This window comes from Palaemon carinicauda, chromosome 44, assembly GCF_036898095.1.
Source record: "Palaemon carinicauda isolate YSFRI2023 chromosome 44, ASM3689809v2, whole genome shotgun sequence".
Lineage (NCBI taxonomy): Eukaryota > Metazoa > Arthropoda > Malacostraca > Decapoda > Palaemonidae > Palaemon > Palaemon carinicauda.
Window position 1 is genome coordinate 38,010,927 of NC_090768.1, and position 18,128 is coordinate 38,029,054.

At 34.5% G+C, this 18,128-nt stretch overlaps 1 protein-coding gene across 1 annotated transcript in view; it reads right to left on the reverse strand.

The window, feature by feature from the left end:
• LOC137634380 (uncharacterized) overlaps window positions 1-18,128 on the reverse strand; it is a 73,189-nt gene that overhangs the window by 54,199 nt on the left and 862 nt on the right. Inside the window, exons 2-3 of the mRNA XM_068366776.1 lie at window positions 17,623-17,775; window positions 13,097-13,283 (exon numbers count right to left, since the gene is read on the reverse strand). Coding sequence (XP_068222877.1) covers window positions 13,097-13,283; window positions 17,623-17,775 — 340 coding nt within the window. The remainder of the gene's footprint in view (window positions 1-13,096; window positions 13,284-17,622; window positions 17,776-18,128) is intronic.

Here is an 18,128-nt window from a genome sequence, read left to right on the forward strand (position 1 = left end):
TTTACTTCCATCTCTAAACTTTTATCAGTCTCAGCAAATTAATATCCATATATTGCATCATCAACATACTCCACATTGCTTGTTCTGCCAGTGTAGATCACGATGTAAGCTGTATCTGTTACTAAAATGGTTTGCAGTGTCCATCACCCTCTGGCTGCACCCACTTTTTATCCTTGTACTATATCTGCTTCCACTTCTTATATTTCAGATTGCCATGCAACCTCTATAATGGCTACTTCACATTATAACTGTAAGGTTCTTCAGTTTCTCCTTTCTTCTTCTTTGTCTGCATCTTTTCCAACTTTTATGTGGGGTCGATGTTCTCAATATCCAATGGCCATATTGGTTTTGGCTAATTTTTCATGGCCGGATGCCTTTCCTGCCGCCAACCCTCCCCATTTACCCGGGCTTGGGACCGACACCAAGTTGAGGCTGGCTTGCCTCCCTCAGTGGCTGGGTTCTTCAGTTTCTCCTTTAAAGTTTATGATTTGTCTTATTTACTTTCCAGATTTCCATCTTACTGTGCAGCCCTTCTTAATTCCCTTTGCCTCTCTTCACCATCCTCATAAAGTGCCGAATAAGCAAGTGGTTCCAGTACCGGGGTTGTCGTACCAACCTTTCATAAATCATAAGTTCAAATCAAACTTTTCTCTTAGCTCACTAAAGAGCTTCCTCTAGGTCCAATTACAGTATATTATTGCCTCCCCTTTCCTTTTACTTGCAAACTTGAGTAAGTTTTTTTCAAGACAACTGTAAATTTGATAGAATTTGATAGATTGTGTTACCAAACAATAGATGGCAGGGAAAGGTCATGGTTGTAATGTTTAGGGGCAGATTTGTTGGAGTAACATGTGATTATTTAGATGAATTGAACGTTAAGATAAATAATAATAACAACAACAACAACAATAGTAGTAATAATAATAATAATAATAATAATAATAATAATAATAATAATAATAATAATCTTTATTTCATCAAAAGCCATATACAGAGTTACAATAGGGGTACAGTGATCTTACACTTATGACATCAGCAAAAAAGATAAGACATGCAATAATACCAGTGATACAGTACAAACATCAATTAGCAGGTTGACCACAGAGTTCTAAGGTCTGGGTAATAATCTAATGTTGGGTGGGAGGGTTAGAAAACATAACTTTGAATGAAATTAGGAAAAGTTAATTTGATGATAAGGAATGGGTGACCTATAAGAAGAAAGTAAAGACATTTGGGATATGATTAAAGATAAGGATGTGGATGGACTATATAAGAAATGTTTGAAATTCCGCGGTACTCTTATAGAGACAGGAGGAAGGGTAGGGGTATAGGAGTGTAAACTTATTTTTATATGAAGGAATTAGAAACTTATACAGAGATAATCGTGACAAATAGGTTAGGATAGAAGAAATGGAGGTGTAAGGAATAGAATTTATGTAGACTTCCATGATACGTTTATAAAGAGAGCTATGGATATTGGAAGGTAAAAAGAATAAAAAGAAATAAAAATACTCAAGTGATGTAATAATGAAAGGAAAGAAAAGTTTTATTTAAAAAAAAAGAGAGAATTTTTGAAGAGTAATTGTGCTGCACATATTTTTAACATTAACTACACACACACACACACACACACACACACATATATATATATATATATATATATTATTATTATTATTATTATTATTATTATTACTTGCTAAGCTACAACCATAGTTGGAAAAGCAGGATGCTATAAGCCCAGGGGCCCCAACAGGGAAAATAACTCAGTGAGGAAAGGAAAAAAGGAAAGATAAAATATTTTAGGAATAGCAGCAACATTAAAATAAATATTTCCTATATAAACTAGAAAACTTTAACAAAACAAGAAAGAGAGAAATTAGATAGACTAGCGTGCCCGAGTGTACCCTCAAGCAAGAGAATTCTAACCCAAGACAGTGGAAGGCCATGGTACAAAGGCTATGGCACTAACCAAGACTAGAAAACACTGGTTTGATTTTGGAGTGTCCTTCTCCTAGAAGAGCTGCTTACAGTATATATGTGTATATATACAGATATATGTGTATCTATACATGTATTCACTGGACCATTTTCCCTGTTGGAGCCCTTGGGCTTATAGCATCCTGCTTTTCCCTCTAGGGTTATAGCTTAGCTAGTAATAATAATGATAATATATTATGTGTGTAAGTTATTTCTCTACCACTACCATGTATTCTCGTAACAGTGTGGACTTGCCGAGTAAACAAAATTACTATCAGCTAAAATAGTATTCAATTAGTTGACATCCGAACTGAAAAGTCAGGTAATCTCACATTTGTCCGACTTTAGCATTGTATGACACACGTGAATACCCGTTTGTACTCGCTGGTTTGTTTGTGGGTTTTTTGTTTTTGTTTTTGTTTACGTTTAGTAGAGAAAAATTACACTGATGAAACATAGTCAATCTACTCTTTTGATAAAATAACCATTATTGTTTCACACATTAATTTTATGAAGATTTTTTAATCTAAAAGAAAACAAACATTGAACCACTTTTGTGGAGCGATGTTTATGATTAATATTCGTGATTTGATGTCAGATATTGTTTTATTTTGTTTATTATTGTTTCCCTCTCTCTCTCTCTCTCTCTCTCTCTCTCTCTCTCTCTCCTTTTGCTTAGACTTGTTCCACTCTCTCTCTCTCTCTCTCTCTCTCTCTCTCTCTCTCTCTCTCGTTTTTGTGCATATGTAAATTCTGTTGATTAGACTCGGTAAATTACTTTTTTTGCTTGTCTTTTAGATAACAACAACAGTAAAAATGATTATGATACAATTTCAATACACAAAGTCAGCTGGTCAGCTGTATTTCAAGCAGAAGTTTTTATGCATTAAAAAAGAACATGTAAATATTGCAATTGCATTGACTGAAAAAGGGAACATAACTAAGCAATGTCTATCTTTTATTATTATTATTATTATTATTATTATTATTACTTGGTAATCTACAACCCTAGTTGGAAAAGCAGGATGCTATAAGCCCAGGGGCTCCAACAGGGAAAATAGCTCATTAAGGAAAGGGAACAAACAAAAATGAAATATTTTAAGGAGAGCAACAATATTAAAATATATATCACTTTATAAACTATAAAAACTTAAACAAAACAAGAGGAAGAGAAATAAGATATAAGATAGAACAGTGTGCCCGAGTGTACCCTCAAGCAAGAGAACTCTAACCCAAGACAGTGGAAGACCATGGTACAGAGGCTATGACACTACCCAAGATTAGAGAACAATGGTTTGAATTTGGAGTGTCCTTCTCCTAGAAGAGCTGCTTACCATAGCTAAAGAGTCTCTTCTACCCTTAAAATGAGGAAAGTGGCCACTTAACAATTACAGTGCAGTAAGAAGAATTATTTGGTAATCTCAGTGTTGTCAGGTGTATGAGGACAGAGGAGAATATGTAAGAATAGGCCAGACTATTCGGTGTGTGAATGTATAATCAAAGCGATAATGAACCGTAACCAGAGAGAAGGATCCAATGTAGTACTATCTGGCCAGTCAAAAGACCCCAAAACTCTAGTGGTAGTATCTCAACGGGTGGCTGGTGCCCTGGTAGTTATAGTTTAAGTACATTATTATGAGTAATATACAGCTGTGCCTCCATTAACTTCAATAAAATTATTTAATTTTCACCTGATTTTTTTACATTCTATTATTATTGTTACTAGTATACACAACCCGTCAAATATGTAGGCTAAATATTTAGATATGCACAAACACATTCACGCAGATTCACTCCTTCTATCCCTTCCCCTTTCCCAACTACAACGCGACAGTTTTGCCAATTTGTGGGAGATTGTGGTTTTCTCGGGATCCCCCCCCCTCACCACGGAATGACTACTCTCTCTCCCTACCCAAGAGAAGGGGAGATACCGAGTAGTTATGCGTTTGGCAATGTCAATCAGCGTGACAGAAAATGTGTGTGTGTATATATATATATATATATATATGCATATATATGTGCATATATTTATATATATAGATATACATATATATATATGTATATATATACTGTATATACACAGTATATATATGAATATATATATATATATATACATATAGATATACATATATATATATATATATATATATATTATACAGTATATATATGCATATATATGTGCATATATTTATATATATAGATATACATATATATGTATATATATACACAGTATATATAAATATATATATATATATATATATGTATATAGATATACATATATATATATATATATATATAAAATATATATATATATCTAGACACTGCTGTATATTATATAGGAAGTTTATTATTATTATTGTGCTGATGATGTCAGTAATTAGCGTAACCCTGCCTTCAAAATAGGGGTTGATATAAGGGTGAGTCAATAAGGCAAGTTGGAAACTTCGCTGCGTGGCGATCTGCTGGACTGGGGTTCGAGACCGGCTCAACCTCGAAGTTTCCTTGTAATATCTTAAACCTCACCATGCTCGTCAGCTAAGGATGTAGGGTTTTATTGTAGTTATGTCTATCTGCCGAATTATCAGGAACCAATGCCTGGCCCTTCCTGGTCCTAACTTGGGTTAAGAGGGCCTTGGGAACCGATCATCTGTCTATATTGTCATTCTCTAGGGCATTGTCACTGTCCCTTGCCTCTGCCATTCATGAAAGATCTTTAAACATTTTGTGAGATTAAGTAACAATGTTTCATTGCGTGCAGTCGAATCTAAAGGAATTTATTACTCTAAGACTATAATTACTTAAGAGAAAAAGCATAAAGTCATGTAATACATTGGCTTCCACACACCATAAAATTCATAAAACAACTTTGTATTATTTGTTTTGTCTTAATGGCATTCTTTAACTGTATATTAACTGTCCCTCGGTATTATTTCTTATATTAATTCACAGGTCAGTAATTTATATAATTCGACCTGATTTCCTCATTTTAGATGTCACTCATTGCAGGAATGTTACAAACGCATGGAAAACAGGTATTATTATTATTATTATTATTATTATTATTATTATTATTATTATTGTTGTTATTATTATTACTTGCTAAGCTAAAACCCTAGTTGGAAACGTAGGATGCAATAAGCCCAAGGGCTCCAGCAGGAAAAATAGCCCAGTGAGGAAAAGAAACAAGGAAATTAAAATATTTTAAGAACAGTAAAAACATTAAAATAAATATTTCCTCTATAAACTATAAAGAACAAAAGGAAGAGAAATAAGGTAGAATAATGTGGCCCAAGTGTACCCTCAAGCAAGCGTTTGAACTTTACAACAAAGAGTTAGGTTGATGTAAATATATACACAGTATTTACATTGTGACTGTTAATTTATTATTTTTTCTTTGGTTGGAAATATATTTAGAGGAATGATCTCTTTATGTAATTGAGATTGCCACGTAAATTCTTGTAATATTTACATGTTTTTGATGGTTTATTCAATTTCATGTTAAACTGTATTCAGATGTCATCATACGAAACAGCATTTTTTATAATAACATTAATTATAATTGATCAATATTCTTTTAGACTATATTGTTGTGCCCTTTTAATATTTTATTATTATTATTATTATTATTATTATTATTATTATTACTAGCCAAGCTACAACCTAGTTAGAAAAGCAAGATGCTATAAGCCCAAGGCCTCCAAAAGGGAAAAGTAGCCCAGTAAGAAAAGGAAATAGATAAATGATGAGAACAAATTAACAATAAATCACTCTAAAAACAGTAACAACATCAAAACAGATATGCCATATACAACTGGTCTGAAATATATGTAAAGAAAACTTTGGATGAATACCAATTTCTCTCTCTCTCTCTCTCTCTCTCTCTCTCTCTCTCTCCTGGGAGAATTTATGCTTGTAACTCGCCCGAACAAGTATCCTGCTAATGATTCCATATCATTTTGTTGCTTTCACACTAGAAACCGATATCGATGTAGATAACTGTTACATGAAAATAACTTTTTTTCTTGGGGTAAATGAAACTCTAATACATTAAATGATTTTTTAGGGTAAATAAAACTAGTGTATGAAATAATTTTTTTTTAAGTTAAATGAAATATTAGTACATGATTTTTTTTATGGTAAATGAAAATCTAGTACATGAAATAAATTTTATTAGGGTAAATGAAACTTGCACTTTTTTTTTTTTTTTTTTTTTTTTTTTTTTGAGTAAGTGAAACTCCAGGACGAGAATTGTAAATTTTCAGGATAAATGAAACTCTACTGCATGAAATTATTTTTTTCTTACGGTACATAAAATTAATTTTTTTTAGAGTAAATGAAACTAGTACATAGAATGAATTTTTAGGGTAAATGACACTCTAGTTAGTCTAGTACATGAAATTCATTTTTTTAGAGTAAATAACTTGCGACTCAGTCCCCGTGTATGAATTTCCACTAAGGTTTCATGAGATAATTGATTCGAACGAAGAAGGAAAAGAAGGATCACCTAACACTCGTAGATTGAAAAACTCTCTCTCTCTCTCTCTCTCTCTCTCTCTCTCTCTCTCTCTCATTTTGCTTAGACTTGTTCCTCTCTCTCTCATTTTGCTTAGACTTGTTCCTCTCTCTCTCATTTTGCTTAGACTTGTTCCTCTCTCTCTCTCTCTCTCTCTCTCTCTCTCTCTCTCGTTTTGTTTAGACTTGATCCTCTCTCTCTCTCTCGTTTTGTTTAGACTTGATCCTCTCTCTCTCTCTCTCGTTTTGTTTAGACTTGATCTCTCTCTCTCTCTCTCTCTCTCTCTCTCTCTCGTTTTGTTTAGACTTGATCTCTCTCTCTCTCTCTCTCTCTCTCTCTCTCTCGTTTTGTTTAGACTTAATCTCTCTCTCTCTCTCTCTCTCTCTCTCTCTCTGTTGCATTTGGTTCCTCTGTGGCTGACCGCTGGGAAATCATTGCCAGGTGATAGGGACCAAGAGTTTAGGGACCAGGCCCTTTAACATTTTGTGGCTCTGCGTTATTAACCACCTTTGTTCTGTCCTCTCTAGTGGAACCAGTCTAGGACGGTCCAGATATTTCGGCCAATTCGAGGTTTCGCCCTTTCATTTCGCGAGGCAGCTGCCTCAAATCTGCAAATTCTTTCAGTGGTCGTTCCACTCTTCGGTTTTAGCAAATGAAGAATTGTGCTAGACCAGGAAAAGAAACTTCCCCGGGAATGAAGAAATGACATATATATATATATATATACATATATATATATATATATATATATACATATATATATGTGTATATATATATATATATATATACAGTATATATTTCGGGGTGGCGATACCTCAACGTGGTGAAAGGGTTTGTGTATCGCCATGATCAGCAAAGCTGTACTAGTCAGGGACATCCATACTAGGTTGGTTTGCTGTGAGCCATCAGACAAAAGGCTCCTACCATCACCAATCCGCACTAGCCAGCGTGGTGATGAAAACTGGCCAGACCCAAGAGATGAGTAGACATATCTGAGGCTTTTGTCCTGCAGTGGACTAGAAACTGCTGCATTTTTGTTGTTGCTATGTGTATATATATATATATATATATATATGTATATATATATATATATATATATATATATACACATACATTGTATCACCTTTAAAAGATAAGATTATTTTTTTAAAGAAAAGGGGGTTTAAAGGAAACAATATAATAGTCACTGTTTGTGTATCTTCCAACTGAAGAATACATAACGGTGTCGCTTTGAAAACCCTCCATAACTTCATGACAGGTCCATGCATAAAGAATCGATTCAGTTACACTCTCGCCGTTGCCCTTCCAGTTTCCAGTCGATTGTCACCCCATCTCCTCACCTACTTGTAATCCATATTACTGCTACATCCAGTGTCTTCTCGTCATCTTCCTGATGGTCCATACAGATAAATTAACCAAAAGTAATGTTTTCATTATTTTTTTACTAAATTGAAAAATTCATGTTTTCGACAATTTTCTTTGTTTTTATTACTCATTAAATACTCTACATTGGGTAGTTGAATTAGTAGAACTTCAAAAGTTCAAACTTACAGCAAGTACTTTTATTTTGAACAGGCTGACATAAGTCTCTTTTTTTATAGTTTATATATGAAAGATGTGTTTAATCTTGTTACTGTTCTGAAAATATTTTATTTTAAATGTTCATTACTTCTCATATAGTATATTTATTTCCTTATTTCCTTTCCTCTCTCGGCTATTTATCGCTGTTATAGCCCTTGAGCTTATAGCATCTTCCTTTTCCAACTAGGGTTGTAGATTAGCTTGCAGTAATAATAATGATAATAATAATAATAATAATAATAATAATAATAATAATAATAATAATAATAATAATAGTCTCGAGCTAGCAAAACTAGGCACTCGCCTTTTAACCTTTACAATTTGTTTCTGACATATGTCATTACCATTCCAACTCTGACATGTGTCATTACCATTCCAACTCTGACCTGAGTCATTATCATTCCAACTCTGACTTGAGTCATTACCATTCCAACTCTGACATGAGTCATTACCATTCCAACTCTGGCATGTGTCATTACCATTCCAACTCTGACATGAGTCATTACCATTCCTACCAAATGTGACCACATAGGTATTTAGACTGCTACGATTTTTGTTCCTCCTTTCCTCTAATCAACCATCAGAATAGTGTGGTCAGCTTACCGGATGTTATAAGCTTTCTAATCAACAACACTTACACAACCATGCAATGAAAATAGACAGTCTGTCTCACCCTAGCCACTAGTTTGCATGTTTTATTTTCATTTTAACCCTCCTGAATTTATTTCCCAATTTTTGCAAATTTATTCTCTTCTCTCTTTCAAGCACCTTCTGCAGCTAGATTTTATTTCCATAGAAAAGATTGCTGTAAAAATTGCCATTTTTTTCTGATTCACTTGTTTCCTCATTCTACCACAATCTGTTATCACTTTTTCAATTACGTTATATTTCCAGTCTTCATTTGGTTTCATCTTCTTGCGGAATCTTTCTCTTAGTGATATGTTATTACAGTGTGCTAATGCTTATATAAACTAATCTGAATTTCATCGGTTTCATGTCGTCATATAGTTTAAAGGGCCAACCATTTTACGTTATTTCATTATATGAGTAACCACTTTTTCTTATTCAAACAAAGTTAACTTGGATTAACTCTCTCCTTATTGATATCACTCATTATAAAAGATCTTGGACAACAATAGTCTCTGTACCATGGTCTTCCACTGTCTGGGGTTAGAGTTCTCTTGCTTGAGGATACACTCGGGCACACTATTCTATCTTATTTTTCTTCCTCTCACTTTGGTAATGTTTTTACAGTTTATATAGGAAATATTTATTTTAATGTTGTTACTGTTCTTAAAATATTTTATTTGTCCTTGTTTCCTTTCCTCACTGGGCTATTTTCCCTGTTGGAGCCCCTGGGCTTATAGCATCCTGCTTTTCTAACTAGGGTTGAGGCTTAGCAAGTGATAATAAGGATAATAACCATGGCAAAGTGAACCATATCATAATTTATATCTGACGTTTCTTATACAGGTGTCGTTTATTACTATTATTATTATTAATTGCTATGCTACAACCCTAGTTGGAAAAGCAGAATGCTATAAGCCCTGGGGCTCCAACAGGGAAAATAGCCCAGTGAGGAAAGGAAACAAGGAAAAATAGAATATTTTAAGGACAGTAACAACATTGAAATAAATAATTCCTATATAAATTATAAAAACTGTAACTAAACAAGAGGAAGAGAAATAAGATAGAATAGTGTGCCCAAGTGTACCCTCAAGCAAGAGAACTCTAACCCAAGACAGTGGAAGACCATGGTACAGAGGCTATGGCACTATGTAAGACTAGAGAACAATGGTTTGATTTTGGAGTGTCCTCCTAGAAGAGCTGCTTACCATAGCTAAAGAGTCTCTTCTACCCTTAACAAGAGGGAAGTAGCTACCTAATGAACATTTTATTACTTATCATGAACTTATTACCATTGCAGTGATCTCGAGTACAAATCTTGCTCGGAGCTTCATAGATCCACATTGTGCACATGACATTGCTATCTTCGTAAACACCCTTTCACCCGATTCCCCCTGCGTCCCACTCTAGTGGAGGTTGGGTTACGGTGTTGGGGGGAGGGGCGAGGGGGGGGTGGTTGTTGGACGTTGATCCCATTTATGTTCCGTCTCTAGGACGTAGTGCAATGACCTATCCCTTGCCTCTGCATTTTTCAACCTTTTAATGGTTCTGCTCGACCATTTCTTAGGCATTCTTTATGGGGTAAAAAAAAAAATATGTTTTGATACTATTTTCTTCAAGTCTTCATTAATTTATCACATTTTTAAACCTCAAAGAATTATTTAAAATTAAATAACTAGAGAATCCTTAAGGCCTAATAGGATGTTAATCAGATTTTATTGAAAACTGATTGAAGTACAACTTAAAAATACTCAAGCTATTGAAAACCAAAAGAATTTTGTTAGAAAAAAGTGACTGCATACGTTCAGTCCTTATTATTTATATATAAATATGTCCCAGGTGGGAATGTGAATGTGTAGGCTTCGTCTGTGCTACTACTGCTCCCCCTCAGAAAAGGTGACACCATTTCTTTCCAAGTATTGATTTTTACCCTTTCTGAGTGGGGATACCTTAACGTGGTGAAAGTTTGTATATCACCATAATCAGCAAAGCTGTACTAGTCAGGGCCACCCATACTAGGTTGGTTTGTTTTGAGCGATCAGACTAAAGTCTCCCACCATCACCATCCCCACTGGCCAATTTTGTGAGGAGAATGCCCAAACCCCAGACATGACCCAGGACATGTCTGAGTTTGTCCTGCAGTGAACTAGGAGTGACTGCATTTGTGGTTATTATCGTTGATGTTGTGCTTTTTAAGATAAGGTGTCTAACTCTGTGGTCCGGCCCCTTCATATTACCAATCCTCAGTAAAACCCATTATTCACTAATGAGTCTCTAGGGATGGGGTTGCTAGCCCCGTGCCCTCCAGACCAAGGTGCTCATTTATAGCTGAGTTTAACTGGGAGCGATAGTCTGGGTTCGAACACGGTCCCAGCTAGAGTACTGAATCTCTGTGCCCCTGCTCTCTTCGCTAATCCAAATCTCTCTCAAAGATATGGTATCTGAGTGAGGATTGAATTCTGTTCCTCGAGATGGAAGTTCCTTGGATAAACATCTGAGCCACACACACACACACACACACACACACACACACACACACATATATATATATATATATATATATATATATATATATATATGTATATATATACATACGTATAATGTGCAATACACCAGTGTTGGTGTAGTGATATATATATATATATATATATATATATATATATATATATATATGTATGTATGTATATATATACATATAACGTATAATACACTGGTGTTGGTGTAATGTGTTATATATATATATATATATATATATATATATATATATATATATATATATATATATAATTCATATATATATATGTGTGTGTATGTGTGTATGAATATATATGTATATATATGTATGTATATATATATAAATGTGTGGGTGTGTATTGTATGTGTTTACATGTCTGGATACTTGTTGCGGCTATGAATGTTTTATAAAGAACAGTATTATTCAAAAAGTGTTTTGTTTATATTTTCCGTCGAATTTGATAAACAAAAAAACACAAGCCCTTAATATGAAGACTATTTGGAAAATAGATTAATATCGTATTTTTACTGTTTTTTTTCTGTTTGTATCTGGAATCTCTTTTCAAAACCAATTCTTCTTATTATGAAATATGAACGAAATAAGGTTAGGAAAATGTGATAAGAATTTATAACTTGTTTTGTCCAATTAATGAAATAAGGAATTAATTTTCGTTTCCAATTAGTTTATGATCAACTTATGCTTTTAATTTATCAGAAATTATATTCGTGTTAACTTGAATTGATCGACGAATAAATCTTGGTGTTAAATACTATCCTGCTATGTTAATTGTGTTAATTAGGCATTATAGACTTTATGCAGTTCCTGTGTGTCTTCAGGATACCAGATAACCCATAATCAGTCAATCCTACTTTAAAGCCAAAATCATCCACACCTTTTTCGATTTTCGTCTTGATGGAAATAAGTTGGTCTATAGAGATATTTTGAGTTTCCTGTACTTTCGTCCTCTCTTCAATCTTCGTTATCGTTATGCATATCTTTCTTTCATTACATCATTAGATTTCTCTGAGAAATTTTACGTAAATGGAACCTTTTCTATGGGTAATTTAGTTTCGAGTTTCGTGGTGATGGAAATAAGTTTGTTTATAGACATTTTAGTTTCCTGTACTTTCTTTTTGTCTTCAATATTCATTAAAACTACACATATCTTGCTTTCATTATGTCATTAGATTTCTCTGAGAAATTTTACGCATGTGAAACCTTTTCTATGGGTAATTTAGTTTTGAGTCTCGTGGTGATAGAAATAAGTTTGTTTATAGACATTTTAGTTTCCTGTACTTTCTTTTTCTCTTCAATCTTCATTATTATACATATCTTTCTTTCATTATACCATTAGATTTTTCTATAAAAAATGTACGTATATGGAGCCTTCTCTATGGGTAATTTAGTTTGGAGTTTCGTTGTGATGGAAATAAATTCGTCCATAGAGATATATTTCGTTTTGTCTTTAATCTTTATTATAGCTACAAACATATATTTCTGCCATTAGATTTCTCTGAACAAATTAACGGCTATGGAACCATTTTTTAGGGAAATAGAGGGAAACAAGTTCGTCTTTACTTTACTGTACTTTCACTTTATCTTCAATGTTCATTTTATCTACACGTATATATCAGTATTTAAATTTATCTGAACAAATGAACGGTTATGGAACCATTTTGGGGGGAAATAGAGGGAAACAAGTTCGTCTTTACTTTACTGTACTTTCACTTTATCTTCAATGTTCATTTTATCAACACATATATATCAGTAATTATATTTATATATATCAGTAATTATATTTCTCTGAACAAATGAACGTATATAGAGACATTTTTTTGAGTGAAATTTAAAATAAAAAAAAAACTGGCAGGTGTATCCCTCACGCCCTTTACACCAGCAAATGTGGCTGTTCCTGCTAGCCACCTTTCCCCTTTAGGCGGCTCTGCTGCAGGCTGCGTTGCCCCTGGCCTTAACCTCCCCCCTCCCCCCCACACTCCTCCTCCTACACGCTCCACAAACCGGCTACCTCCAGCCAGCCGCCCTATACCTTTGCCCCCCTCACCGTTAAACCTGTAAATAATTATTCACCGTGAATTATATTCACTTACAAAACGCCATTATCGTGTCCTCTCGTCCTGCTTTCGACTCCTGATTATTTTTTTCTTTTCCTTCGCTATATTTCACGGAGGAAAAATGTTCGGTGATGTTTCTCTTTTTTTAGATTAATGTGTTTAATGTATCATAGGTAGGATACTGTATATGGCTGGGTTGTTTATAGTACTTGTTTTCCATATATTGTTTGTTTTGATTATTTTTCTATTATTCTTTTTCTTCGTATATTGTAGAATGTCTTGTTATTTTTTAAAATATTGATAAAATTTTGTTCCATATTTTGTTTATTTTGATTATATTTCTATTTTTTTCTATATTGTATAATGTCTTGTTATTTCTAAAAGTATTGATAAAATTTCTTGAAAATAATTTCAAAAATAATTTTGATGAATAATTAAATAAAGGGAAGTTTTGAATTTCTGTTGGTACTTTTCAAATATAACTATGAATTTTGTGCTGGTTCAAGATATATCAAAATTACCAGTAGGCCAATTTTATACGTAAATCCTAATTTCGTTTTGTATACAAATATGAGAAATATCTCTTTATAACTATAAGTCTCGATTCCAATTTGAACATTATAATTTGCTTTGACAATTTTCATAAATATTAATAATGAATTATTTAAGTTATTTGTTTATAATAAAATACATTTTTTTATCATGCTCACATTTTTAGAATTTGCATAATTTCGATTTATGACTTTCGCCCATATGAGGACCCGGCACTGGCGCCAGGGAGGCCCTTCAGTACGGAGTGTAGAGGGCTAAAAACTGGGAGCCGCTAAGGGCCGAGCGATCATTACAAAGATAATTCAATTGGTGTATGCGACCCGTCACAAATGACGGTTAAATATTTAGATAGACACACAAACACACATATTCAAGCCTTATCACCCCTTCCCCTTTCTTCTTGGGGACCCCCTTCTCAACAGAGTATGAGTACTCCCCCTCTCCTCCCTAGCCAAGGAACAGGAATAGATCGTGTAGTTGTAAATCTGGCAATGCTGCTAAGCGTGACTGGAGAGGGATATATATATATATATATATATATATATATATGTATATGTATATGTGTTATATATATATATATATATATATATATATATATATATATATATATATATATATATATATATATATAGCCAGACACTTGCTTTTTATTATATAGGGGAGATACCTACAGCGCACCGCGTGAAGCGCACTGAAGGCTATGCTTACCAATGGTACACATTTTTAGACTTAGTGAGCTAATACTGAAGAGCATACCTGCCAACGTCATTTTTCATATAAAACTTTTCCTTGCTTGTGCTGGTGCTCGGGTTTTCCGGTACACGTCTGATCGATATGACTGGGAAGCCAATTACGAAAGAGCTTCGCTAGAACTTTGTACTTGTTCATATTACTTTTGGAATTATTTTGAGTTTTATGAGGTAATTACTTATAGTTTTTTAAGTAAATTAATTTCATTTTTAGAGTGGAAGCTATTGGTGGAACATATGAAAGTATATAAGCCAAAACTTTATCAAATCGCATAGTTTCAGCTGAAGGATAGAATAGAAAAAGTTTGTGCTGCATCTACCTCCAGATCATCTCTGGACAAATAGTATGAATTAGGGGTTTTCTCCCATCAGGTAGAAGTTCAACTGCTTATTTTAGTCAAAGGCCAAAATCGCAACTGGGAACATGTCAGTCAAGCAGATGATGGTCCCAGTGATGTCTTGCCAAGTTATCAAAAACTACAGTTTCTGGTCTCCTTAGCTAAGTAAGATAAGCATGTTAGGCAAGCAAATGGTGGCCCCAATGTTTTTTTGGAAAAACCTACAGTGTCTGTGTTCCATAAGTTATCAAAAACTAAAGTTTCTGTTCTCCTTAGCTAAAAAAGACAAGCATGTTAGGCAAGCAAACGGTGGCCCCAATGTTGTTTTAGCAAAACCTACAGTGTCTGTGTTCCATAAGTTATCAAAAGCTACAGTTTCTGGTCTCCTTAGCTAAATAAGATAAGCATGTTAGGCAAGCAAATGGTGGCCCCAATGTTGTTATGGCAAAAACTACAGTGTCTGTGTTCCATAAGTTATCAAAAGCTACAGTTTCTGGTCTCCTTAGCTAAAAAAGATAAGCATATTAGGCAAGAAAACGGGGGCCCAATGTTGTTATGGCAAAAACTACAGTGTCTGTGTTCCATAAGTTATCAAAAGCTACAGTTTCTGGTATACTTAGCTAAAAAAAGATAAGTATGTTAGGCAAGAAAACGAGGGGCCAATGTTGATTTGGCAAAACCTACAGTGTCTGTGTTCCATAAGTTATCAAAAGCTACAGTTTCTGGTCTCCTTAGCTAAAAAAGACAAGCATGTTAGGCAAGCAAATGGTGGCCCCAATGTTGTTATGGCAAAAACTACAGTGTCTGTGTTCCACAAGTTATCAAAAGCTACAGTTTCTGGTCTCCTTAGCTAAGAATGACAAGCATGTTAGGCAAGCAAATGGTGGCCCCAATGTTGTTTTGGCAAAAACTACAGTGTCTGTGCTCCATAAGTTATCAAAAGCTACAGTTTCTGGTCTCCTTAGCTAAAAAAGACAAGCATGTTAGGCAAGCAAATGGTGGCCCCAATGTTGTTATGGCAAAAACTACAGTGTCTGTGTTCCACAAGTTATCAAAAGCTACAGTTTCTGGTCTCCTTAGCTAAAAATGACAAGCATGTTAGGCAAGCAAATGGTGACCCCAATGTTGTTTTGGCAAAAACTACAGTGTCTCTGTTCCATACGTTATCAAAAGCTACACTTTCTGGTCTCCATAGCTAAAAAAGACAAGCATGTTAGGCAAGCAAATGGTGGCCCCAATGTTGTTATGGCAAAAACTACAGTGTCTGTGTTCCATAAGTTATCAAAAGCTACAGTTTCTGGTCTCATTAGCTAAAAAAGACAAGCATGTTGGGCAATTAAACGGTGGCTCCAATGTTGATTTGGCAAAAACTACAGTGTCTGTGTTCCACAAGTTATCAAAAGCTACAGTGTCTGGTCTCCTTAGCTAAAAAAGACAAGCATGTTAGGCAAGCAAGTGATGGCCCCAATGTTGTTTTGGCAAAAACTACAGTGTCTCTGTTCCATAAGTTATCAAAAGCTACAGTTTCTAGTTTCCTTAGCTAAAAAAGACAAGCATGTTAGGCAAGCAAATGATGGCCCCAATTTTGCTTTGGCAAAAACTACAGTGTCTGTGTTCCATAGCTAGAAAGACGATATTCTACCTTTAAGGATTATTGGATGACTCGTGTAGTGAGATTGGTTCAAACACCAAGTCCTGAGTTTGAATTTTAAGAAATTGTATTGGGGTTATTAACTAATGGGAACTTGAGTAGAACAACCACTTCTTCCTGCATTATACTGCCAAACGTATTTCTTTTTCAAACCAGGAGGAACCTTGTAACCAAACATTTGCTAATCAAAATATGATTCTTCATGAGTAGGCTAGTGGCTCTTTTTCTGTTAGGAACAATTTTAAGTTTCCACAATTCATAGCTCAGTAGATTTTTTTAGGGACTCACATTAGCATTATCTTAGAATAGTTTAATTTTTTTAAATGACAAATTACTATTTACTAAATTTAACTGGGGTTGAGTGTGAAAAGAAAAGGAAAACGATTGGCCAGAATGTTGACTCCAGACTGGAGGGTGTAAGGCAAGCTCTTGTTAAATAGTTTGTAGCGTAATCTTTTCTTTATAATTATATACATTTGATTTGGAACCCTAATTTGTTGTAATGATTTAAAAAAAATTTACAGAAATATCAAAGATAATGGATGACAGAAAGAGCTTCAGCAAAAGAGAATGAGTGACAGCTGTGTTGAAAACAAACAGGAAAGATACATCTACAGAGACAAGATAAACTCAAAGGAACATTTTTAACAGGCTTGTGATCTATATTTCAATTTGTCTAGAGAGATTAATTAAATAGTAAAAACTAGAGGGGCACTCAGTGGGGCGTAGACCTCTGCTGCTGCAGATTATTTCTCTACCTTTTGCTCGACCTTGACCTTGACCTTTGACCTTAACATGTATTAATTGGCGTGGATTTTCATGCACTTAAATATGAACCAAGTTTGAAGTCTCTGTGACAACCATGTCCAAACTTATAGCTGGTTACGTGAAATGGACATTTTGCTTGACCGTAACCTTGACCTTCCAAAATTTAATAATTTCTATCTTTTTACATAAGTTAATTCAACTTCGTTGGGGGAAGTAAAAAAAATGGACGTGCAAATATGTCATGACCACTAACAACCATTCCCTGTGTATTATACTTACGTATATTTGCCAAAGGATTCAGTGATAAGGTCGTTGGGCAATAACAATCCTTCGATCCTGCTGAGGCGATAAAGTTGCATGCACAGCATGAGCATTAAAGCTCGATGGATCATGCAATTTAAAAATTTACGCATTATATGAAGGTGACGTGGGCTGTAAATGTGTGCAAATACAGCTAATTTTCAACACATAATTTATTTATTTAATTGTGTATGACTAGTCAGAGAGGCGGGCACTTTGCTATCCGTGTAGACACCTCAGGAGTATTTTTATAATCGACGGATAGGTTTGCTTAAAAAAAAATGGGTGTTACAGACTAATACACACACAAAGTCAGTCCAACACCTTCTAAGAACATAGCAGACACCTTACACGTCTCGAACTGTCTATCTAACCGCACCAAGACTCCTCGCTGCAAGGACACTGGTGACTGGTACAGAACATGAACGTACGCTACCGGGTTCTAAAGTGATGTCAGGCAGGGTAGCAGATCGGGACTGAGGTCT